The 27,063-nt window shown below is 36.4% G+C and overlaps 1 protein-coding gene across 5 annotated transcripts in view; it reads right to left on the reverse strand.

Annotated features, from left to right (window-relative positions):
* Positions 1–3,379: 3,379 nt before the first annotated feature.
* Positions 3,380–27,063, reverse strand: part of HOMER1 (homer scaffold protein 1) — a 76,620-nt gene continuing 52,936 nt past the window's right edge. For 4 of the 5 annotated variants that reach the window (XM_072416314.1, XM_072416316.1, XM_072416313.1 and 1 more), the window contains 4 exons: positions 22,742–22,901; positions 21,669–21,779; positions 19,622–19,702; positions 3,532–11,905 (listed from right to left, as the gene is read on the reverse strand). In XM_072416314.1, the coding sequence (XP_072272415.1) occupies positions 11,717–11,905; positions 19,622–19,702; positions 21,669–21,779; positions 22,742–22,901 (541 nt within the window). In that variant the 3' untranslated portion in view covers positions 3,532–11,716. Of the gene's footprint in view, positions 11,906–19,621; positions 19,703–21,668; positions 21,780–22,741; positions 22,902–27,063 lie in introns of all 5 variants that reach the window. The other variant, XM_072416317.1, reaches the window with a different exon arrangement.

The raw sequence follows: 27,063 nt of genomic DNA on the forward strand, positions 1-27,063 counted from the left end.
CCAACCAGCTTCACTGATAAAATTATCTTCTCCAGCCTTGGATAGCAATAATAAATCAGGCCCAATGAATCTGTTTAAATACTCAGCAGGCATTTTAAAGAGGTTTACATTGCCCCTGTAATATATCAATGAACAATATTAATGTATACCACCTACATGTTGTACATGATCTAAAAGAATAAGTCATTGAGAATGACAGCAGGGAGAGTAAACTACAATCATACATTATAACTGAGCTGATTGATGCGGTGGGAGGCTTAATACATATAGGCAGTCAGTGACCCAGCATAGAAGACCCAATTCCTGGAATGAGGGGAAGTAGGTACCCCAATTCTTCACCTACACTAGCTAGATTGTTCCAATACTTTGTAACCAGGTCAAATATGCTGAAGCTGCATTACTATTTAAAGACACCCCTGCAAACAGTGGTCCTGACATTTTATCGATCTGAGTTCCTAAATAGATTTTTTTATGTATGTGGATGTGGTCTAGTTGGGCACAGTAAATTCTACTTTATACAAAAAGTTTGTACGTTTATAAAGAAACCAATCCTTTCTACAATTCTAAACTAGTTGTATCTCATGTAGTTCAGTGGAGGGAAGCTGAAAACTTTTTTTTAATAATGTATAGTTTAATTTAATAATTTATATTTAATTAATTTATAGTTTTAATAATAAAAAAATGAATCTAGAAAACATAGAAGAGGTTTTGTGTGTGTGTGTGTGTGTGTATATATATATATACACACACACATTTTTGTTCAAACTTTACTAGTGTGATTGTAACTCAGAAGGGCTTGCAATACTGCACAGGTAAAGTGAATCAGATGCAGAGCATGTACTATAGATAACATTACTCGACTGTCAAAAAATCAACCTCATTCATGTGGCATACAGCTGAAGCTATCACACTGGTCTTGACAGGCAAGTCCCAAGTCCAAAGCATGTGCTCTCAGTTTACCTGGTATGTTGTGCAAGGCTGCCACCAGAACTTTCTGGTAACTGGGCTTCAGCTAGGGTACACTTCCCGGACCCTGCTCCCTGTCTAAAAGTTCCAGCATTGCAAAACTCAAATTCTTTTAATTAAAACCTGGTACAGAAAAAATCCTTGTTCCCCTCTGATGTATCCCTGGTGTTGTGTACAATTATAAGAACCTGTTCCTTTTCCTGTATTAATGGACACTGCAGAGCAGAACTTTCTCCTATTATATACACTGGTTACAATTCTCAGTACGTGATGTAGTACGTGATTTTATTTTCCTTCCTCTATAAATACAGAGTTTTGTTTTCTACCCAATATCTCTACAATTTTGAGGGGTTATTTTTAACATCCTGACACCACATTAGTATCAGTGGTAAAGTGAGTAAAACAGGTCCCATCATTGACACTAATATTGTAAGGGGCATTACTGTATTTGTATGCATTATTGCATTATTGTTATTGTATGTAACAAGAAAGAAAGAAAAAGAAAAATGAAAGAAAGGAGATGGTTCGGGGGAATAGAAGTAGTTAGAACAAACTAATGGCATCATGGTGGATTTTAAGCCTCCAGTGTGAGTGACCCATCAACACCGCTGGTCAGGACGGTTTTCGGTCTTGGAGAAGTCTAGACTCTCTCCAGGGCAAAGTAGCCATGATGCATGGTTTGTTATTAGGGCCAAGTTAGATCATAGACGGTGTGGTCAGTATATGACCAAAAGGGGAAAATATGAAGGTTAAAAATAAAGATAGGTTATAATAAATATTAACATAAAAAATAAATCGTAATACCTAGTAATTAGTCTTATATTAAATGGTAGTTTAAGCTGCTTCGTAGTAATTATGAAAAATAAATAATAGAATAGGGTGACATAACACCGGACTAAGCAGGCATGTTGGAGGGGAAAGGACACAACTAACACGACCATAAAGCTGACACACGAGCTTCTGTAAACGTAGCTAAATTTTTGGGGAAATCACAAGGTCAAAAAGGTCACCCTAAAAGAAAGGAAAAGTAGATATATTAAGAAATTTTTGATTGGATGACATGTATTATTAGCTATTATATGGCCCACCAATTTGTAATCATTAATGTGTATAAAGATGGAGTAAATTCTGCAATAAATCAGAATAGCATTAGGATAGCCCAATGTCTATCTGTTTACTTATAATCTGTGTGTATATGTTCCAGACAGTTGACATCATTTTAGTTTTAGAATAAATAATTGCCTGGATAATAATCCTGACCCTCTTGTAAACTATGTCAATGGACTTGATTAGAAATGCTTATCAAATGCCTACCTATTGTACATTTGTTGGCTGCTAAAAGGCATTTTAGAAACATTTATGAGAAGGAAGTACAAACAAATGGCAGTATTGTGTCCTGTACTGCCCCAGTTCCTGCAAAAGCCAATAGTATTACACTATATAACACCCCCTATATTTGGTTTTAAGGTTTTCTTTACAGGCCTGCAACTGCCTGTCCTAATCGCCTGCAAAAAAGAAATAACAAGCACCCATACCCATACTGTTGAAATGGGCACGGTCCCAGGTTCGAATCTTGGCTAGGGCACTATCTGCATGGAGTTTGCAGGTTCTCCTCGTGTTTGTGTGGGTTTCCTCCCACAATCTTAAAAACATGCAGGTAGGTTATTTGACTTCACTTAAAATTGACCTTAGACTGTGGTAATGACATATGACTATAGTAGGGACATTATATTGTGAGCCCCCTTTGAAGGACAGCTAGTGACATGACTATGGACTTTGTAAAGCTCCACGTAATATGTTGGCGCTATCTAAATACTAGCTATAGTAATAATAAAAACATAAAGTGAATCACATATCGAAAATTACTTGGGAGCATGAGGCCATCATTTGGCTTTGTAATGGCCACATTGGTTCGACAGACTTGGGAACTCTGGTGGGAACAAGTCACAGCTGAAGTCTCTGAGTTATATAAGTAGTATGCATGACTCTAATATTTATGTGCACATTGTGTTTTTTCTTAATTTTTTTTTATAAGCAATCCCATCACACACACCAAATAAAAAATATTGTGCAAAGTACAGTTAGGCTATGTTCAGCGTAGCAGCATGTTGATGGTGTGGTCAACAATTCCTGTGTTGAGATGATGCATGTAGCAGCAGCCCATGGAGAATGAATGGGAGTGGCAGTGAGTGGTTCAGTACTGCCAGTTGCCACCCTGAACACTGGTTCATCTAAAAACTAACACAGTGGTATGGGTAGGTGCAGCTGCCAAGGTGCTGGTTGCCGGGAGCCATACGGTACCCACTGCCAAAACTGAACTTAGTCTAACAATATGTCATAATTACATAGACGAATGCTTCCCACAAACATCTTTGATTCACCTTTTTTCCTGTAACAAAACAAGTAACTGCCATGAAGATCATCAGACTTTTATAGGAACCTACGAAAAATGGCTTTTTTTTAACATTAGATTTGGTTATTGCACATTTTTTTTTAGTGTTTACACATCAAACAAAGAAAATAATGTCACACACATGTAATAAATAAACTCACACTAAGACAGAGTAAGAATATTTTTCTTTAAATCAGTGACATCAGTTTTAAAAGAACCAATAACACCTTAGGCACCACCGAGGGAGGTAAAATGACCCTCTGTATCCTAAGGTACTGGACCCGCTGTACAGGTAATTGTGAATTTACATTGAATTCTCAAAATATGTACAGAAGGAGAAAAGATAATAGTAATTACGCCCTCTGCCATACCCCAGAACTTAGAACATTCACATCATGTTGAGGTGGGGGCTTAGTAAATAGATATCATTTATACCCCTTGAGGAACAAGATTTTTTTTTTTACAGTAACAATATTATAGGATGCCGTTTGCACTCAGTGAACAATCAAAGAAAAACAATTCTATCTTTAAAACATGTTTTAAAAGAAATATAAACATAGGCATGGTTTTCAAAAGTTTGTTAAAAGTACATCTGAACAATTTAAAAAGCTAAATGTTGAGGAACAGTAACAATCTGAATCAAGCCAAGTTTTCAGTTTTTCTTTAACAGTGAGTTTAACAGTGAGTAATGCTGGCTGTGGATCTAAAAAGGATTGACATTCATTAATTTATACTAAATACGTGTTTAGCCCCTTCATCCTCAGTAAGGTGTGAAAGTGGACCTGTCATAACAGAATAATGCTGACCTTCTAAAGACACTAGTTGTCTTGCTGCCATATTGATACTCTTTGGTGCTGTTTGAGTCTCATAGAAATAGGAGTTCCAGTATTCATTTCTGGTCAGTTATTTAAAGCATTGAAGCCACCAAAATCTGATTCACAGTGGGCAATTATAATTTTCAGCTATGGATATTCTCTGAAAATTATATTGATTTAGCTTGGGCTGCCATCAGAAATTTCTGGGCCTTATACTAGGTGACCTTCCTGGGCCACCCTCCCACAGAGGTGCAACAAAGCTAATTGTCCCACCATTGTCAACAGGTATTTTCTTTTGCTCTCAGCACTAAACAAGATAGCAAGATTTTTGACTTAAATGGGCATACCATAGGCTCTGTAGAAAGTTAACTTCCCTAGAGATTCGTGTCCCACGCCTAATCTATATCAAAGACAACAAGAAAGTCTGATTTCATCTGCTGCATTATTTCTGATGGTAAAAATGTCCTCATATTGGTCAATATTGCCCCTGGAAGGTGAAAGAATCTTATTAGCCTAATGAGATTCACTGAAAACTGGAACAAAAGGTTTAGGTAGGCTAACTAAAGATCAGGTGAAAAGGTGAAAGCCTTCATTTATCATTTCTATACTGAAGATGAAAAATATCCCTATAAAAAAAATTCAACTAAAACCAACTGATTGTGTCACACTCTCCCTGAAAGTTTCTAAAACCAACAAATAATATTGGGTTGTCATGCTGGTAAGAGGGAATGCTTCATTTGGCCCTTTTGGCAAAATTGGAATGAAAAATACTATGGAGAGATCTCCTACCAAAAATGTATAAAGACAAACGAAACAGGAGGGTCAGTATATCCGTAAGACATTAATAAAATTAAAGACATAGAGATATATCTGAAAAATAAAAAGTATTATCAGTTTTTGTGTTGGTGGTCTTTAGAGAAGCTTTCAAGGTTATTTCTCAAGTGACCTCCATACATTGGAGTCCTCATCCCCTAATAGTTATGCTGCCTTGGTGGACTAACTTTACTAATGTTTGGACAGACAAGTTATGATAAAGGTTTAGTGGTACCACTTCAGTACCTTCACATTACAAGAGGGGTATGCATACAGTTAGGAAGTTGAAATGTCTTTTTGGTGTGATATTAATCGCTAGTATAAAATGAAGACAGCCAATCTGAGGTTGTATAAGTATGCTAGTACACCTAGTAAGTAAAATATTTCACTATACTTACTAGTAGTAAAAGTGCAGCAAAACTGTTCTAATTTAGCCTTTTGCGACAGAATAAACCATGTGTAAATCTCCTTTGGTTTTTATAGAAAATATAGAAAAAAAGCCCCTGCTGCTTTTAAAGGTAAAGACTTATGATGTGCATATTCAAAAAGGGATGAAAAGTATTTTATTTTATATAGATCAAAAGCATAACGCTTTGGAGGGGCAGTTCTCCTTCGTCACGCTCTTAGCACCTAATCGGCTGCCTCTCCAAATTATTATGCTTTTCTGTTGTACTCTGCATACTGCACAATGATGTATGACGTTTTATCCTTCTGGAACATGCAAGTCGTGAAACCTTTACAACTTGAAGCTACTTTTGCGCTGTTAGTGAAGCAGTCCTGTGAAAGTCCTTACTTTGTTTAGTATTCATTACATTCATTTAACCTTTATGGTCCTCCATAGGAGTCAAATTTAGTCTCATAGGTTACTAGTTAATAGGGTTGATTTACTAAAGGAGTACAGGCTGTGATATTACTCTGCAAAGGACAATACCCTTAGCTTAGTGAACAAGGATTAGGTCTGCTAAGGGCAGCCATCAATCATTTTCTTGCATGTGATTGGGTATTCAATTGAATTTTTAATAGAATTTTTAATTCAAGTGAATTTTTACTGTATTCATTAAGCTATTTATCCTTTGCAGAGTAAACAGTGTAAACAGCGTAGACTTCTTAAGAAAATCCAACACAATGGTTGTCATCACTCTGATACTGTGATATGGACGCTGTGATATGGTCTTCCCAGGCACAGAAATTACTAAGTTACAGTATATAGCTTGTCCTTTTTATTCTATGATACCAAAAAAAAGTTTGATGCCACAAGTATGTTTGAGGCTGATTCTGTATAATATATTGTATATTCTATAGTATGTGTTTAAGGCAGAGATTGCACCAATAATGTACCAGCCTCAACAAATATATATCTCAAATAATAACAGATACAATATTCGGCATTATTGCTTTACAATGCAACAACAATGTAAATGCCCCTAATAATGACAGATGGTACATTTTGAGGTTTTGGTTTATACTGAGATTCCCGTTGAGGTGATAGAACTATACGTCTATCCCTTTTTTGGATAACACTAAGAAAATATTTCAGACAGAACTGAATTCTGAAGGAAACCCTCCCAACATCAGTAAAAGTTTATCCTTTCTAGCAAATATTTATTTTTGTATTTCCCATCACTTCTTATCCCAGACATCAGTAACACCTGGCAAATGTTTAACTTTTATCCAGATCTATCTATTATGCAGTATGTTGCCCTATAAATCTAGTAAGTGCCTAGGTACAATTTTAAACATATTCTGAATTTTACACTTTTATTTAAAAACTGACCTCTCCTTCTCAGGCCTCAGTGTAGGTCCATGGAGGCTGCTTGTGTCTAAATAAGCCCTGGCTACAACACTTGGGCCTACTGTTGAAGGCAGAAAAAAAAATAGACACATTTATTTGGCGCTATAATTATTATTACATTTTTAAGTCTTTGTGTTTGTTTTAATGGAAGCAGTTTAAATACCTGGAGTTAAAAGAGGGAAAGGAGAAGCATCACAAAGAGCCAATCAGCTGTGTTTCAGTGTAAAAAGCAGGTAGATAGGTGGAGGTGAGGAACACAGAGTGACTTTGTGTTGCTTCTCCCATCACTGCTAAGCATGGCTGTATTTGGGGCACTGTGTAAATATCAGGAGTGAATGGATGGAAAAATAAATACTTTTGGCAGGTAAACAACTCCTCTATATACATGTCATTTGTGTATTTAGTAATTTGCCTGGAGCTCAGCTCTAAATCATTTTTGGAGAATTTAACTTGATTTTACTTTTCTTGAACTCTGGCTTGAGGTTGATTTTATAAAATTGTAATGGACCTTTTACTATGCAATTGTCACATAGAAACTAGAAATGCCATGTTCTCCTCAGCCCCTTTTAGCTGTGTGTACTGGCACTTTTGAGTAACCTCCCGGCTGTTTTTGGGTGGTTACTGAAGATTTGGGTCACAATACAGGGGCTCCCACCTGCTTACAGTTTCTTGCCACTTTCTGAGTTGCACACTGAAAATGTTATTTTTAATTTTGAATGTTATCATTATTTTTAATGTTATTTTTAATTTGATTAGTCTGGAAAATGGTAACTATAAAAGTTTATTTGTAAAATGTTTTTTTTTATCTATTAAATGTATTTTGTGTTGTTTCTTTTTGTATTTTTTATCACGTGTATTCTTTTTATGCACTCCAATAGTTTCTTTATTCAACATAGCAAGTCTGGACTGAATATTCTGCATTATTTCCTGATTCATTACATTTTTTCCAATAACTCTCCACCAGTAGGATGACATTTTTGTATTAATTGTTCCTTAAAGAATGACCAGTCAACTCACATGAATCATAAATGTCTGGATCCACTTTCTCTTTTCATATAAGCCCCAATATACTAGTGTCCTTGTTCATTTAATAGCTCTTCTATAAGTGTTGTTTTAAAACAAATGCTGTGTTATCAGCACAGATGTGTATACAATAATTGAACAAGGACACACCAGAAGACAGGAATGCCGTCCATATAGAACACTAATTCTAGGACCCCGATTCACTGTTGACTGTAATGGAAAATCTTTTTGTTTTGTAAAGTCTACATGACCAGTCCTTATTGCTAAATCTTCAGTGACATTCTTTTTAAACACTTGAAAACACCTATATTGTGTTTGAATGCTTTTATATAAATGTTTAGAGATACTTTAATGCAAGTGCATAGTATAAGAAGCTTACAAACCCCTATGCTGCGTGGAATGTGTTTATATAAGTATTTAAAGTCTTTGATATTTTAAACACTTATAAATGCCCTCATTGGTTTAAATAGTAGCATTTATAAATGGTTCTATTGGTGGATAAATGCTTTTACCTCCCTACTCATTGGTTCCAATAGAAGTGTTTATAACATCTTATAAGCACTTAAAAAAGTGCTGTAAAGTTCCTTTTTCTTTATGTCCAAGCTCCCCAAAACACTCTAGTATGTACTGGAGCACTGAAATAAATACAGTTTTTTAACATGGGTGTTTAGAGGCTGGGTTTTAATGCTGGGTAAAAAGGCCCATATAAATTTAGCTTAAATGTTTCTAAACTATCAGTAGTGCCAGTTCAGACTATCAGTGCTGCTAGGTTTTAATTTGTTCTGTATCCCTGGGGAGTTCCTTGAGTCCTAGACCTGAGCTTTTCTAGGGACCATAATTAATAAATAGAAATTAATCCCTGTTTGTCCAAGATTTAAGTTTAGGTGAAAGGCTGCAACATCGGTGCCATTTTACAGCTAAATAGTTAAGGTCTGGAATTTGTTAATGTGAATTTAATAAAACTCGTCCAGACATCAACGATCTGTTTACTTCCATAGACCCAAATGAATAAAATGTGTGCATTATGTCACATACATGACTTCTACAAGACTTCTAAAATATGTTTTACACATCTCAGTGTAAAGGAGACTTATCCCTGAAAAGACAGAGCTAGGAAATACAGAGGTTCATTAAATAAATACCACCCGTTTCACATATATGTGCTGTGGGAACATGCATGATAATGTGTGTGTTCCTGAAACCTGCATGGTAACATATATCCCATGCATTGTGCGTTGGAGTGTACTCCTGAAAATAGTGCAGGTTACATTTTTGGACCATTGTGGAGCCTTAGGCTGCCCATCTAAAAAGATTGGGTTGTCCTAACATATGCACAGGTATGCTCGGGAACGCACATGCACTGAAGCAGCCCATATATGTGAATAGGCCCTAAGCTAATGTGTTTCATTTAGGTCTGTCAGTGTACAGATGTTACAAAGTAATGGTCATTTCACTGAGCCTGCAGCTATTTTGATTTGACAAAGTGGTGCCTGCTGCAATAAATTGGAGATTTAGATAATGTCAGTTACTGAACCACTGAAAATGCAAATTGAATGAAAAAAAAATGAAACTTTCTACACTGTCCATCTAATCCACACAATAGGACATTGCAATCTTTCCTCTGATGTGACAGGTTAGCTTTAAAATACAAATAAAGACTAATGTATACAAGTACAAAATCCAGCTAATACTACAAGAGCCTACAAGAGACTACAAGCCTCCTAAATTAAACAAAAACTTTCTTTATCTTCCCTTACTGCAGCTTACATTGGCAGGGTTTTCAGAACACGGGCAGTGCTGTCAATCCAGAAAGCAGTGGGCAGGACTGGATGTAGGTAGATGCTGAGTGACAAGCTATAGTAGTGTTTCTCGACCTTTTTAACATGGGGGAAGCCTTTAAAGAACTTTTAGGTCTTCTGCGAACCCTGGCTATAATTACTATATCTACAGCTCACAGTATATTAGTGTGATATTTAACAGAAGAATTCCTCTTAATCTTCTGGCCATTAGGAGGGCTTCTACCCTTTTAGATAGCCAAAAAGATCACTGGAATCTGTTAGACTGACCTGAGAGGTACAAACTGTTCATTGCTCAAGGAATCCCCTGTAGCCTCTGGAGGAACCCTAGGGTTCCACATAACCAGGTTGAGAAACACTGAGCTATAGACTTGAGCAGTATAGTTACCACACCACCACAAAAAGCTGGGTAAATGTTACTGGTAGTCTAAACATATATTTGTGGGACTGTGCAGGGGGAAAAAGAAAAATGTAAGTGCAGATGTGCTAATAATTAAGTGCTACAATACATATTTTAAGGCCAGTTTTATGCCTATGTGTTGTGGTAAAGGGCTTTCCATAATGCTTGATTGGCGGTGTGATGTTGTTATTTTTAATGACACCTTGCTAACATCACACCCCAATCCACACATGGGGGGTCTGACTGATACCCCACTGCACACATGGGAGTCATGTGTGTATTATGGTACAGAGAACGTAGATGTCTGGTTTGTCATGTGCTGTTGGCAGCCCATTTTTAATTTTATTAAAAGTTCTATGTTGCCTTTACAAAAAGAATCTCATGTTAACGCACATAGGGGTAACCAACCACTATCTGCTGCAGGCATGTGAAGGAGGGAATGAAGGTTGCAATTTTTTATTTTTACAGAGTAACAAATGTTTCCTTACCACTAATTAACAAGTCACGGTCGGTCATATAGAGTATATAGTAAATCCTTGAAAAATTATTGTATATATTGTGGATGAAGGGGCTAAACCCTGAAGGAGGGTAAATAAGTAGAGTTTCCAGTCTGACCTTTTTAAATTATTAGCTTTCCAACAGCGATATATATCCTTATAATTCAAAACAGACAGGATATCCTATTATCGCTTACTACATACATTGAAATGCATGAGACGCTCAGAAATAATGGTTTTTAAGAAGACAAAAAGTAAACATGTTGCATTCATCTTGAAACATACTGGTAAGCAGTTAAAGTCCATACATTAAAATTTTGATAAATATTCTTCATAACGCTCTTCAAATATATATATAATGATTTAACAACTTTAATCTCCCTAGTGTTCAGCTGCCTTTGGAGTTGGCTTTACAGTGTATAAGAAAATGAGACCCTTTATGAAAAGAAAATAGTGTAAAAATTGAACTAAAAAGATCAACTTTACACTGGACACAGTAGTAAAGAAAAGAAAAAATAAATCCAAAAGAAACAGCTTCCAGTAGAAAAAAAGGAAGAACATTATACAACGGGTAGGATAGAGTGTAAGCATTTTCAGGTAAAGATGTAGTCTGTCTTAATCCTGGTTAGGTAAATTAGTAATGCACTTTTTTCTGACAGTGCAAAAATATCCTGAGAAAATGTTCAGATTACAACAAAAAAAAAGGGCGCACCCCATCACTAAGGTCATTTTTTTTTTTTTTTTTGCACAAAACACTGCAGGCAGGTATTCCAAAAAAAGAAAATAGATTAAAATAAACCCTAGAAAATGAAATAAAAATTCTACATATGTCTGAAAAAAAACACTGGACACTATTATTTTTTTCTGTCTGTTAGCAAACCAGAGGTGGATTGCATTAAACTACTGGTAATAATTGTAAACATTCAGGGTTAGCGTTTCGGACGATCTAGCACTGAATGCGTTAAAGTTCGTTATGGCCAATAAGGGAATAAGGAGGTAATTTGTAATTCAAGTTTTATTTTTTTTAATTTCCTTTCTGTTAGCTAATAAAGCAAGTCTCAATTTCACACTTCAGCCAACTACGAAATTTGCAATTAAACTCTCGGAAAAGGAATTTTCCCATACAGGTATTGTGCAGCTCTGATGCAGAGCCCACCACCGTGCCGTGAATGGAGACGGTGTATCTTGAAGAAGGTTGGTGGTGGCAGCCCTTTTCACCTCTTTAACTGCACTCTATCAACTTGGCCAGGTTGTCTCGCAATTCAGTGAGTTCAAAGATTTTTCCGTCTAGAATTTCTAAAAGAGTTTTCAAGTTATTGCGAAATGCCTCCTGTTCACCCTGACTTTTCTCCAAACGTTGCTCTAGGTCGGTCAGCTGTCCTTCCAGGTCTTTGTTACGTGTCTCCACCTCCTAAAGTTAGAAAAGAAAATATAATTAGGAATAATGTTAAATAGAATGAAGTTGCTGCATTGAACTCTTAGGTCTGCATGTTTAAATGATGTGAGAAAAAGAGAAAAGCCCTGACTTATAACAACCAAGCTTCGGATTCTGTATTGGTGTGTTTGCTGAATGCTTGTGGGAAGGATTATAGGCTATATGTTAAAATTGCATTTTAGTTACTTTTTAAAAGAAGTTTGTGTGCTCCAATAAAATGGCTTTGATTAGGCTAGGGTGATGTAATCAGGGGGAAGTATTTTATTACAGGTATAAGCTGATGTTAAGCTACGTACACACTTCCAATTATTATCGTTGGAAAATGAACGACGAACGATCCTGCACGATATCTACGAACGATCGTATAGCACCGATCCTGCACATACAGATAACGACACGATCGTTCGTAGATATTGTACACACAATAGATACGATCGTTTGAGCGATAGAGGAACTATGTGCACGACAGGAAAGTGAACGAACGTTCGTTTATTACGCATGCTCAGACCATGGACGATCAACGAACGATCGTACACACAAACGATGGTCATGATCGTCGTCCAATCCGATCCGCCGGTCCGGTCGTTCGTTTCCAACGACTTTCCTCGTTCGTCGGCGTCGTTGGTTACTTTTTTTACGAACGATTTTTGCCCAATCGATCGTTCGTTCGTCGTTCATTTTGAACGATAAAAATTGGAAGTGTGTACGCACCTTTACTCTCTCTTGCCATTCTATTATCACTTACTGACCTTCTCCAACCCATTCTTTTTTCTGCATACACTTAAGCTGCATACACATTCTAGACTACTGTTACTTGAGAGCATACGTGATTGCAGATGATTTTTGTCTCGGGAGATAAACTAGCGTGTGCGTAGTGGCCCCCCAAGATTGTTCACCAAGCCATCCGGGAAGATTAATGAATGTCTAAGCAAACATGACTATTGTACTTTTCTAAGGCAAAGGACACTGCTGCACACTTGCCCTTCCCCTCTCCAGTCCTTGTTGTAAAACTTGTGTTAGCAGTTTGAGCCTAGAGTTGCATAACTTTATCAGCTATTACCTTTTGTTCTGGGTTGGTATATACATTTTGTTGAATACTAAAGATTGATTTTTATCTGGGGTTGAGACTTTGTTTGCAGTCCGTTTTTTTCAAAGGAATCCATAGTTGAGACATTATAGTAGGTCTTTGGCCTTACCAGAAGTGGTCAAGTTTATTGCTCTGGTAAAGAAAATATATTTGTACCTTTAGCCTTGCCTTAACCCCTCCATTGTTAACTAAACAAACTTATCAGTGCTATTCCCCATACACTCACTGTGTGAGTGAGACTTGTTGCTATTAGGCTATGATCTGTGTATAGACTAATTTAGTGAGAAGGACTCATTGGGTGAGCAGGCCAATTGTAAATTCAGTGCACAAGTGAGGGAGATGGCTGCACTGTCCACATTGGAAAGTTTTGTATCAGCATACACTCTTAAGCATAAAAGTAATGAGTTTGCCTCAGATGCTAAAGGCCAGGAAGCACCATGGTCGTATGTGCAGGATTCGACCAACAAACTAAGACATGTAAAAAGAATAAGAAGTTAAAAAGTCTAGCAATGGCAGGCATGTATGTGGCCTCCGTGGCCATGAGTGCTAGATATAAGAAATTAGAAGACCTGGTACAAAGTTCTGAAGAGAAAAGAATAAAAATAGAAGCAGACAACCAAAACTTACATAATCAGTTAAATAAGACTTCCACCTTAAATGAGATGATCAGATCTTCTCATGAAGAGCAAGGTAAAATTTATAGATCTGCTCAAGGTGAATTAATTAAATACAAGCAGTTATTGGTGAAATCTGAGACTGTTTGGTCACCTTACTAGTGCCTATAAAGTTGCTCAAGAGAAAATCGCAGAAATGAAAAAAGGCAAACCCATTGACCACACCAAGTGCAAGCAGAGAGAGGCACGGCTGATACAAACCATTACTGTTCTGAAAGGAAGGGCGGCCATTTCTAACCAATTGGACCAAGATAAAAACACTGCACCAGCTTGTGCAGATGACATGTCCATCAGTAAGGCTACTGCCATTGCCAAGAGTAACCAGCAAAAGGAAAGAGAGAACAAAACATTGCCTCTGGAGAAGGATCAGTTTGTTAATAGAATAGAAGGTCCTTCTATGTCTTTAGGCAAAGAGAGTTGTACAACCCCCACCTGCAAATGAAACTGGTGTGTCTTGTTTGTATAGTGAGATAAGGTCCTCATCCAGTGTTTGTAGGGAAGGTCAGATCTCTAATAAAACCATTCCTTTGTACTGTAAGCAGTCATCAAAGGCTCCATATATTCCAGGTCCTCAGCCTAAACCTGTGTCAGGGGTACGTAAATGTGTTAATGCCTTTCACAAGATAAGATGTTATGCTTGTGGACTATTTGGCCACATTGCCAGATTTTGTTTGTCCCTTTGTACTGAAAAGAGGATAAACCAACGTCCATATAAAACATACAGACGTGATACTGAGGTGTATTCACCATGTTGGGCGACCCATCCTCATAAGCACAAGCCAGGGGTCTCTCTCAAAAATACAAAGGCAGAAAACAATTCTTTACAGGCTGAGAATGACTAACTGAAAACTCAACTAAACAGATTCTTAGAAGAGTTCAGAGCTTTTAAAGGAGAGTACAGGGGAACTATGAATTTTAGATTGTCAGGAATAAGTGGCCAAGCTGTTGGGAACCTCCCACAGAGAGTGCAATGTTATTAATGGAAGTTTTGTATTTATAGTTATAACTTGGAAGTTTTGTATTTTAGGGAAAATACTGATCAACGATGGAATCTTGGTATGACCTGGACAGGTAAAACTAGAGGACCCTAAAACACACAGTACTTGGCTTTGCTCTTTTTTATGTACAGTGCTACTTAATGCACAGCGCTGTATAATATGTTGGTATTATACAAATACTGTTGATTAATACCAATTAGTATTATTTTAATATTTCATTTCATTTTAATTTTTGGTGTGTTTTAAGGACAAGCCTCCAATCGTATAATTGCAGTCAGGTTGGAAAACAATTCAAAAATTTTTTGGTAGCTGCATTCTTTTGTTTTCTTTTTCCCTTTTGGGCCTGACTTGCACATTGTTAAGTGATTCATTAACATACAAATCACTAGTCTTTTAGAGAAACTGCCTTTAGGAAAGGACCATTTAAAGGGAAGGTCATTCTTTCCCAGAACTTTTTTTATTGCTCGATTTTAAAAGGCAGACATTTAATTTTTGGTTAAAAATATAGATTCAATGCTCCTTGACAATAAAAGTTAAATGGGTTAAGAAAGGAAGTTAAGGAAGTATTAAATCTGTATTACCTTTTTTCCCTGTGAGCTAAAGTTTTTGGAAATTTTACCCTATTGTTGTTTTGTCAGAATGTCTCTGACAAAAGCACACAGTTCTATTTTCTTTATTTTATATCTGATCCATATTCCTTTGTCTGGGATTTACTCAAAGGGGGAGGTGTGTTTACTGGAAGTTACTCAAGGGGGGGAGATAGGTGTACTTAATATTAAAAATATTTTCCCATAATCTGAGAAGGTCCCCTGACTTTGTTCACACTTGATATTGATAACATTAATCTAAGAAGATCCCCTTACATTGGTTATATCTGTAATCAGAGTTACCCCACAAAAGGAAAATATTACCAATTTATCGTAATGAGTGTTTCAGTTCTTCACACTTTTATTGATTGTTTGAGTATTGATTATGAGCAACTTCCCAGTACAGTTCTAATATGTGCCATATTGGTTACAGATACTGAGTTAAACGGATCAGACTTGTTTATGATACTTAGACTGGTGAGACCTTAGTATATAGTGAGTAATATAAATCAGTACCATTGTACTTAGGCTACCATTGCCTGAGGCTAGCCTCCACTGAGGACCTCTTCCTTGGACACACTTTTCTGGATTTGATTCCATGTCTGATTCTGGATGAACTTGTTTTGTTTCCTTGCAATTGCCTATTAATGTGACCTCTCCCAGAGGAACGAGAGGATTCAGTGTACCTGAGTGCCCAAGTCATGGGGTTCGTGCACTATTGTGGTCTGCAGCACACGGTAATAGTCAGTCCCCAGCCCGGGACTCTGCCAGGCTGGACGCATATTCTTGTAAGGTGTCTGCTTTACAAGGTAATGGTCAATCCCCAGCTCGGATTCCTGCCAAGCTAGACACATATTCCGGTACACTGTCAGTATTGCTGATACAGCACATATGGGGAGGATGCACAGCAGAAGGCATGCCAAGGGATTGGCAGGCATACTGCCAGACTGATGAAAGGTGTGTAAGTCTGATGATGTGGTGATGGCTACAGGTAGTGTATCTGGTAGTATAGATATATAGATAAAATAGTATAAGCAATGTGACAGGTCTCAGTCTTATGTCTTAGTATATTGTATCATTTACAACAATAATCCTCAAAGTATTATTGACAAAAGTTTTTGAAATGTTCAATTGGCCTGACAAAGGCTTCTCCTGGAAGTGACATGTGCTGATTTTAATGCATGTGCCGTAAGTATCCTTAGGTGACTGGCGGATTCCAAGGCCTACCAACCTACAGCTGTGAGTGTCTGCAATCAAGAAATATTTAAACTAAAGGCACAGAGTGCCCATGCCTATGATGGACTTGATTAATGGATCGCTTGGGCATAAATCTTATAAATCTATAATATTTGACTTTGCTACCACAATCATTAAAAATTATGGACTGTTTAAGAAAGCACAATAGACTGCGGGAAATTACCTAAGTTGCCTTTCTCTTTTTAACATATCAGAGACTTATTCTAACTTTCAAAGAAAGTTTTATTGCATATGCTAATAACTGAAGAACTGAGAATAATGAATGGAATCCAGACATAAACAATCATTGTTCTAGTGTGGCTAATGCTTGGATAGCCACAAGCGGGGGTCTGTTGCACCCAAAGATTGTTTACGAATATGTAAATAGATATGTGTATATATATTTATGTATAGGTATGTGTGCGGGGATAAATGTATATAGTACACTGTAGGATAAATCCTAATAGCTAGACTGTATCTAAGTAGCATGAAACAATACAGGAATACAGTGCAGGAATGTTGTGGGTAAACATGAAACCTGTTTTATCTTTGTACTGGCCTCTGGCCTTCCTAGGGAGTCTCCAAGTGTAGGACTTCACAGAAGTAACAAACAGATGATAAAACAGATCACCAGTAGGGCCTTCAAGGGGAAATAAATCCATCAAGCCTGAGTCAGCAGAAGATGGAGGCATAATTGAACGGATGGGTTGGGTTGATGGCCCATCCAGACCTTTTGGTGACAACTAAAATTAGATGACCCTGCCTGGCTTTGTCTGCAGCTTCCCATATCAACTTAGCTAGGAGGCCTAGTAAATTCCTGAAGTTACAGTAACCAATAGTCATCTTACTTGCTCTCCTCTCTTGCTTGCTGGCTCTCTTTGTCTCCTGAGGGTATCCATAAGTAAGCAGTTTTGGAGTCCTCTTCGGAAGGAAGTAGGCTCCTGAGGTACCCATTAACCTCTTAGCAGGTAGCTATAAGATATTCCTGATTGTAGTCTTATGGGTGTCTATAATATTACTGCATTCCTTTGCCATTTTGTAATTACTGATTTGCGTACTAAGTAAGTTACTAGATTATTACAGGGGTTACTACTAATAACTTTATGTCCATGTGATATTTAAATAATTGATTGAAGTTCCTATGTGTAGATATCAAACAATATTGCTGTGTACTTTGTTTTACCTTGTTTTCTTAATTAAACAGTTTGAATGACTAGCTATTATTTGTGCATGAACCATCTTTTATTGAATATCTATATGCATTGATAGGGGATATAATTTCCATATTTATGCAGATAAATATTCCTAAATTAACAGAGTCAATGTTTCATTTGTGTTGGCTTTATACTAAATGTACCCTGTGAACCACATTCAGATGTTATAAAAAGCAAGATAAAATGGGAATGGGACATAAAGAAAATTCTGTTCTCACTGTTAATGTTACATATTGAAGTATTCAACAGGGCAAGGCAATCCCAGCTTGGCTTTATCCATGTGAACGGCACAAGGGGCAATGTTCAGAAACTGATGTAATAACTATCTACAGAGAGCTACGCTAAAAGGATGCCAACCGCAATGTCACAGCCACGAGTTCCCCACATGGTCCAGAATTTTCTAACCAGCTTATTTCTGCTTTTGGTTTTTCTCCTATGTTCATTCACCCCACCATATATCCTGATCACTGAGCCACGAATACAAATGTTGAAAAGCATTCTGTAAAGAGTTTGCATCTATTATTCTAAAAGAGACATTTGTCTCATCTGCCATAAAACAAAACCTTTCTTGCTTGCACTTTTTAAGCAGGAGGGGCATTTTTTCATGTTGGTATTTTATTTTTGTAACTGTCTTTATTACTTTGTATATTTCCAAGCTTCATTCCAGATTAATTATTTAACACTTATCAAACGTTCCTTCATATTCATTCAACCAAGAGTGCTGTGTCCATGATACCGGCTTCTGGATGAACAGTGCAATTAGAATCTTATCAGTCTATATTAATAGTCTTTTGATGATAGTGAGAAAGTGAATGCATAAGCAGATTTTACATTTTAGTTTAAGTAAACTGTTTTCTTAAAGTTGTCACTTGAATATGGAAGAGGGAAAGTAGACAACTGAGATCTCTTCATGTAATGAAATTCAAGAATGGAAAATGAGGTAAGAAGGTGTCTGTCAATGCAGGTACCAAACTTACTGGGGAATGGTACATATAACTAAAGGCCCTTGAGATATCACATTTTGGTCTATAGAAAAAACAAACAGTATGAAGTTGCCCCATGGTTAAATCAGTGTGGCTTAGTAATAATGATCAGGGTAAAACAAAGCCAATGTACAGTTATCCTTTAGGTGACAAGGTATGGTTGCAGATGAGATGTCCACTATCATGTAAGAATTTGTGTGAGTTGGGACTTGGATTATGCATTTAGGTGGGGTAATCTGTACGTTTGGATGTTGTACAATAAATGTGAAAGGCTAGATTTATACTTTGGTCCCCATGGACAACTATCTTGTGCCACTCTTCCTCCTGCTCCAATGGTGAGCCTTAGTATCACAAAATGACACATAATATGATGTAATAAGATGGCTAGAAGAGTAGTACATACTGTACAGTCATAAACAAACTGGGGAACATTAGCAACAAAAAACTAAACACGGGGCTGCTCTGGCTGGCAAGGAAACAGTCTAGAACATTTCACTAATCAGCACCATATTTTGTGGGAAACCATGGCTGTTTTTGCCAGCCCTGCCAACTTAGCACATGGTCTATCTTGTTTTTTTTTTTTTGCAGAACTCTAGTCCTGAGAAGGGGTTTAACATGCATTCTTAAAATCTTCAATCTCCACAGTATAATGGCCTCAGGGGATGTAATCAAGTGAGCAGGTGCATGTCCTTGTATATATGTAATGAACAAGTGGGAGCATTTTTAAAATGCCACTAACCCTCTCATACTAAACAACAGCTCTCCAAGTAACAGAACTAAATTTACTTGGAGTTCTAACATGAACCTGTACTATACCTGGCCTGTGTGAATGTAGACATCAATCAAAGTGAAGCAGACTTTGTGTAACCTTTGACTCCCCCCCAGCAAGTACCATATGTGTAATGACAAGTACCTGTAATTTTTGGCTCAGAGAATCTCTTTGCTCTTGCAACTCTTTTGCGTGCTCAATTTCTTCCTTTAGTCTTTCTATTTCCTAAAAGACAGATGACAAAATATGTAAAACAAAATCATATTTTAGAACACAGCAGACAATAATATTAAGTTTCAGACAGTCACTGCACTGTGACCATCATCACCGCTCTTCCATATATGCTAACAAATGCCACAGAGAAAAGGGATCACAATAAATTGTTTAATTTTTGAACTTTATGCAATGTTGTTTTATTCCAAGTAAAGTTTTACAATTTTGGAATTTTTGGATTCTTACTAGAATCAAAAACATCATAAAGAAAGGTGAAAATTAGCTAAATTTTATGGGCGACAATTTGAAAACAACTACTAAATAAGAGAGAGAAGCAGTCATAGTTGGGCCCCTTAACCCCATAGGCCCAAAAGAAATTGGCCTTTTTTTACTTGAGGTGACCTATCGCAAGCTTTACAATTAGAAAAGATTGGTTCTGACAAGCTGACAGCAATAAACACGTAAGTGACCATATAGAAAAATTAAACTAGAGCTTGGTTTTTGCTATTACCTTCTTTCCATGGGGTACCTTCTTTGTACGGGGTGTAAAATATGCAACTCTGAATGGAAATAAATGTTGCAATATTGCTTGAGATTATCAAAATATTACCATTGAGAATGCGTGCCATAGTCAAATTCAATTAAACAAAATTTAAAAAAAATATATATTTTTTGACCAGGCAGTACATATAATACTAAAAGTATTACTGAGGATTACTTATGTATTTATTCTGAGAATGTTTTTATAGATAGAAGGTAAATGGGGCCCATGGGATTTCAACATAATAAACTGCTCAGTAAATAAAATTAGAAAAAACATTTTTTTTTGTGCATTTGGCATATGCATGCCCAAACTCTGGAACACTGGTGGTCACCAGTCAGCTTACTGGATGTAGGGGGTCTCACCTGCAGACTCAACCTGCAGACATAACCGAGCAGTAATTTATATTATTCAGAATATGTAATGAAGGCTGTCAGAGAAGCAGGCATACTATAGAAGACGACCAGAGACTGTGGACAGTGTGGATGGAGACCGGAAGGAACATGTTAGGTAAACCTGCCCGAAATCACTGGTCCCACACTCTATGAGGTTGAGCCCCATTGATCATATACACATAGCTAGAAAAGGAACTTATATGTCCTCACATAATAAAAGACTTTCAGGAGCAACTAATCTAATTTTAAAAACATTGAACATATATATGTAATAAATATATTAAGATTATAAATCGCTGAAAATTATAATGATGCAGAGATACCAATGCTGGCCAATATCAAAGCAGAATTGGCTGGATATGAAAAATCCAACATACAGTTGTATCTTTTGTTATCAAAACAGTCTAAAACTTGTGACCTATAAATGGACCCATTTTGCTGCACCAGTTAACTGGCATTTGGACAGATTTATGACGTGTAAATTTTGTAGTAGCATACCATGGGTATCTAGCAAGAAGAAAGATGATTGTACATAAGCAATTTCCATGTAACAGGGTCACAGAGCTGCTCATTGATGGCAGTAATAAGGCATTGTGCTCTGCCATGAATATTTCACTAAGTTAGCAGATTAATACTGAAATGTACGTAAAGAAACCTACATATCTTATAAATGCATACAATTAATGTTTATCCAACCCTGTGTACCTTTCGATTTATTTTAATACAGACTATAGCAGCATGGTGGTTCAGGGGTAAGTGCTCTGGCCTTTGCAGCACTAGGTCCCAGGTTTGAATCTTGGCCAGCACACTAGCTGCATGGAGTTTGCATGTTCTCCTCCTGTATTAAAGACATATGACTGGGATAGGGACATTATGCCCTTTGAGGGACAGCTAGTGACATGTACAGCACTGCGTAATATGATGGCGCTATGTAAATACTGTGAAATAAAAACAATATAATAAAATAACTCTCACATTTACTTCCAGTGTACAGTACAAAAAAAGACACAATAAAAACCTATTGATTTAAATGATGAAATACCTCCTCTTTCTTTTTCAGGGTAGATTCTAATTCTTGTATTGTCTGATTAAGTTCTGTTTTGTGCGTCTGCACTGCATTCGCTTGACTGCTGAGACATTCTAATTCGCTCACCTGTGTAAAGATAAGTTCAAAAGGAATAATTACCCGAGAAGAAGCAGAGAGATTGCTGTACAATCTGAACATTCCACTGTACTTTTATGGAATGTTTCACTTGTGCTAGTTACATCAAGGACTGTCAAACCTAAAACACAAGTTGCTTTATTCGAATATTGCATTGAAAACATTTTAAGTACTCATGATTACATATTTATAATAATATAATTACCTGTGATCAGCACCAAAATGTGTACTTTAATATGCCAAATGTGACACTTCCCTGCAGTGTCAATTGCCAGCCCAACCCCTTCCCACATTTTATTGGTTCTAGTAGAAAGAGGAGGAGGTAGAATTGTTAAAATCTGCAAAAAATTATTGCACTCCAAACCCAGAAATCTTGAGCATTTTTTAGAGAATACTTTTAGCAATATGTGCATGAACTATATGGTGCTGCTGAAGCCAATTTAGTGTTAAGATTTATTGTCTAGAATACACAAGCAGACGTGCTGACAATGTTGCCTCTGACCAGCCTACCCTTATGATTTGATTTATTTAAACACAGCACACACGTGACCATAATTGTGCACCTCTTATGGTGGGGTAGGGAACAAGAAGATCCACAGTAGAAATGGGAACGTTCAACTGAATTTACTGGATCTTTCATGCATACAACATAACTTATATATCTTCGATTGGTATTTACCAACACATCCAATCTATCTATGTCTGTTCGAGTGATAATGTGCAATGCAAAGCATTATGTCTTTCCAGCCTAATTGCTATGTAAGTAATAAAAATCATCTATGTGTACAGTAAAGTAATTCTGCACTGAGGGTTACACTGTCTTCACTCTGCCCCTTTGGTACATGGGAAACAAACAATATATGTCGATTCCTATTGACATAGCAAGCAATACCACATTTGCTGCAGTTCCCCAATACAGTGTTGGTAGAGGACATCAGTAACTCAGTACCAACCCGCTTGTGGAGACGCTCTGCTTCTTCCTGATATGCAGCAAGCTGTTGTTTCCATTGTTTAACATTGGCAGTGGACTCCAGCAAAGCTGCTGTGAGCTTGGCATTATTTCCTTTAAGTGTGGCCAGTTCTGCTTCCCAGTGCTTGTTGATCGCAGAACTGCTGCAAAAGAAAAATTGATGTAATATTCAATACAGGCAGCAATATTAATCTATACATTTTTTCACACAGAAAAGGTCTATTTGTTGAATGCTTTCAGAAATAATTTCATAATACACTTTGCCTAAGAACAACCATCTAAAATGATATAACACAATAAAATATGCGCCATAATTCATCATTTCTAACATCAATATCATCATGACATGATGTCAGCTACAGTAAAAAATAATATATATTTACAAATGTATTTTTTTTTTCCTGTCTGATTTATATTTACTTCCTGTCCCACAGACACATCAGAAAGTAAGACAATCTCCCTACACAAAGAAATCCTCTGTTAAACAGAAGATTCTCCATTTCTTCCTCTTCCAAATACAGTGGGCCATTTCAGACCAGTGGTGAAGCACAAGGTTCTGCAGCAGTCTTAACCAAATGCTCTTAATTAAGTGAATGGGAGCAGTTGAGAATTATATAACATCCCCTCCTCCTCCCTTCTCAGCACCATCCTAGTAGGCACTTGACTCTTGTCAGCAAGGTAAAGTGAGGTTAAATTTTCATTTATTTCATCTAATTGCTTTTGTATTTATGTATTTTAGTATTAAGCAGTGTTTAAATTATTTTATACAGCCCCATCAATGCATATTATGCCAATAACAATAAGATTTTTTTTTATAGAAACGGAATAATCATTTTCCCTTTATTTCTTATGGGAAAATGTGTTTAAGTCCAAGGACCCGGAACTTATTAAGGACTTATACCAAGGTACCACTGTATATGTATATATATATATATATATATATATATATATATAAATATATATATATACTTATATACACGTTATGCACAATTGTATTTATCATACTAATACACCACCAGCAGACTGAAATGTTAGCACAAGACAGGATCCATAGATTTCTGCTGTGTATGCTAAATTCATACTATTTCAGTTGTGTGTTGCAGCAGGGGATTTACCAGAAAAGAAATGTTCTTGTCTGATGTTACAGCCCACTGCAGCATTTTTTACCCATTCTTAGTTGGCAGGCATGGAGCTTGATGTGGTGTTCTATTGCAACAACTGGTTATTTTTCAATGTTTCACATGTTGCACAGCCAGTGAATTTTCCTTTCTCCCGATATAGTCTGAAATGTACAAATGGTCAACAGGTTCTGAGATGCTATCGTTCCCATGTAGATAGCATATATTTATGCATATAATTATTGGTAAACCAACAATAGATCCTCTTGACCATGTGTGCAGGTTTCATGCTTTCATTTCTAGCATGGCCCATTTTATTATAGTTACAATAACATTTAGATATTCTAAAAAGTGTCCACTAAGAGTATATTTCAAGTGTTGAGGGACACCAATAGTCTGAGACACAAATCTAAGGCTACGTACACACGTGCAATAATTATCGTCAGAAAACAAACGATTAACGACCAATCAACGACTATGCACAATTATATTTGAACAATCGTTTTGTGCACAATTCAGTACATGCTGAAACTATACGATCTTTAAAATATAATTCACCAACAATGCACACACACTAGATACGATCATTTGAACGATGGAGAAAGTGACATGTACAGAAGAAAGTGTATCACAGAACAATCCACCATCACTGAACGACCGTACATACAATAGATAGTGAGCGATCGTCGCCCAATCAGATCCAGTCGTTCGTTTCTAGCGACGTTTCTCATTCATCGGCGTCGTTGTGCACTTTTTTTGTTAACAATTATCAGACGAACGGTTGTTAGTCGTTTCCAACGATAATTATTGCACATATGTGTACGTAGCCTAAGTCTGCCTATGAAACAATTTGGCAGTGCCACCCAAGAGTCAGATGTACCTGTGACAACAATAGGCTATTGGCATCTTATCTACAAGTAAGACATTACTTCAGTAAACACTAAAAGGATCCCAGTAAAAGAGTAGCTCCCAAATCATGATTCAAACATTCTATATAAACAACAGTTACATAGGAGAGATCAGAGGTTTAACTGATTCTATAACTCAGGATACATTTTGACTATAACGTAGATGAAGTGATTAAAGTTCCTATCACAACACAAGCACTCAATGAAATTAGGGTTCCCAAAAATAAAACGCAAACGCTTCCCAGGCATCCTTGTTTCACATACTCATAGCTCTCCTGATTAATTTAATGGCGTACATCAATGCTATTTCACGCTGTTAGACCATAAACCCAGCTGAACGAGCTTCACTCCATGTTGGAAATTATCATTAGAATTAATGCGAGTCATTAAAGAAGTGCCTTCATTATCTGCGCGTCGGATCACAATTCACTGCCAAAGGCTATGGAAGCAGTTTTATTTTCTGCAAAGTAGGTCAGTTATGAAAAATAAATCCCATTAGTTTCACCATATGGAGTATTATTTGGCACTGGAGATAAGCATACAATTATTTAAGCTCACCAAAAAAAAAGAAAAAAAGATAAACAGCAAGAGATTATAAGGACCACAGATTGTTGAATAAGTTGGTGTCACTCTGCTCAAGAAACTAGATTCCATTTTCTTTTAAGGGCATTTTTTAAGATCAAGAGGGTTTTGTACAAATATCTAAGTTGTATGTAGCAGACAGACTTTGCAGATGATAGGAAATGTCTGTAGAATTAAGAAACCAGTAATTTTTTTCTAGAAGTCACCTGGAAAATTTTAAGTGTCACAAAACTCTGAACTCTTGTCAACTGGCTCCTTGGACCCCTAAACCCATGGTAGGCAAACCAACTTTGTTAGCAAACTTTAATGCATATTAAAAAAGGGGCAATCTATTGCCAGCCCTAGGTGACAATTTTGGAAATTTAAAGTTTTAGAGTGACTTGTAACCAACACAATAATTGCTGGATTCTTAGTGACCACACTATTGATATTGAGGTGGAAGCTTAAAACCAAAGCAATAACTTCTGAAAATTTTTTTAGTTGATATACACCCAGTTTGGATCAAATGAAATATGGAAATTGAGGAATGATTGGAACTATGAATCAAGTTTTGCAAAAATTAGATGTATGGCAGCACAAGTGGATTCAAAACCCTCATATTTAATAAAGTTATAGGACTTTTGGAATATATGTGCACGATTTACTTCAGAAATCCTCTTACTTTTGATATTATCATAATAGGATTATATTATAAATAAAAGCCAAAATAGTGTATTTTATATAGAGACAGAAAGAAATAGATCCTCTATAAAGACTTCATTACTATCTGTGATCCAACTAGGAACATTTCCCCCTTTTCTTTCCACCATTTTGGTTTGTTTGCTTGGTTTTGTGAAAACTTTGGCACCAAGTATGGAAATTAGCACTTTTTCAAGCCACCTTTTCTAATATTCTAGGAAATTATATATTTCAATTTAAAAAAATCTGTGTGATAGTCTACCTGAATTATAAGCCACAGTTGGCAAGGGCTGTTTCTTCTTTATTTAAGTTACTCTATATTTTTTGTACTGTTCTACATCAACCAAATTCAGGTAATTGATCGAGCACAAGGTGGTAGATTGAATTTTTTCTGGAAATTACTTGCAACTATATATGTGCCTTCCGAAAGATGAAAATTGGTTGATTGAAAACTGCCATTATTTGGCCAGTGCAAAGATAAATATCCAATCCCCTCTGGGTGATGTACACTGCAAGGACAGTTACAAATTTTGTTGCACATTAATGCCATCTTGAATAAAAATCTGTGCTGTCCATAATGTCCAAAATAAAGTATAAAAAATACAATATATATACAAATATAAAAATTTTTTTTTAGGGAAACAACTCTAAACACGGGCATACTGTTATTTGCTTTTATTGTAAAATATATATATATATTCAAAAAAAAGAATTAGGCATATTAGAGTAACAACCAAATTATTTTGTATGTATTTATATATTTTATTAAATTATTTTAAATAAAGATTTTACAATAAAGGTAAAAAGTATGAACTATAAAAGCTAAAACACCACAATGTCTTCATGTTTCTATGCAAAAAAAAAAAACTTTTTCTTAAAGATTTCTACAGTAATACAATTTATTTTTGGCTTGCCTTAATTAAAACTTACGCCTGGAGTATGCCACAAAATATCTGTAATTGTGCGTATTTTAAACTGATTTTAATTCATGACTTTATATTTAACATGGAGCCGCACGC

The sequence above is a fragment of the Pyxicephalus adspersus genome, chromosome 6 (assembly GCF_032062135.1).
Source record: "Pyxicephalus adspersus chromosome 6, UCB_Pads_2.0, whole genome shotgun sequence".
NCBI classification, from domain to species: domain Eukaryota; kingdom Metazoa; phylum Chordata; class Amphibia; order Anura; family Pyxicephalidae; genus Pyxicephalus; species Pyxicephalus adspersus.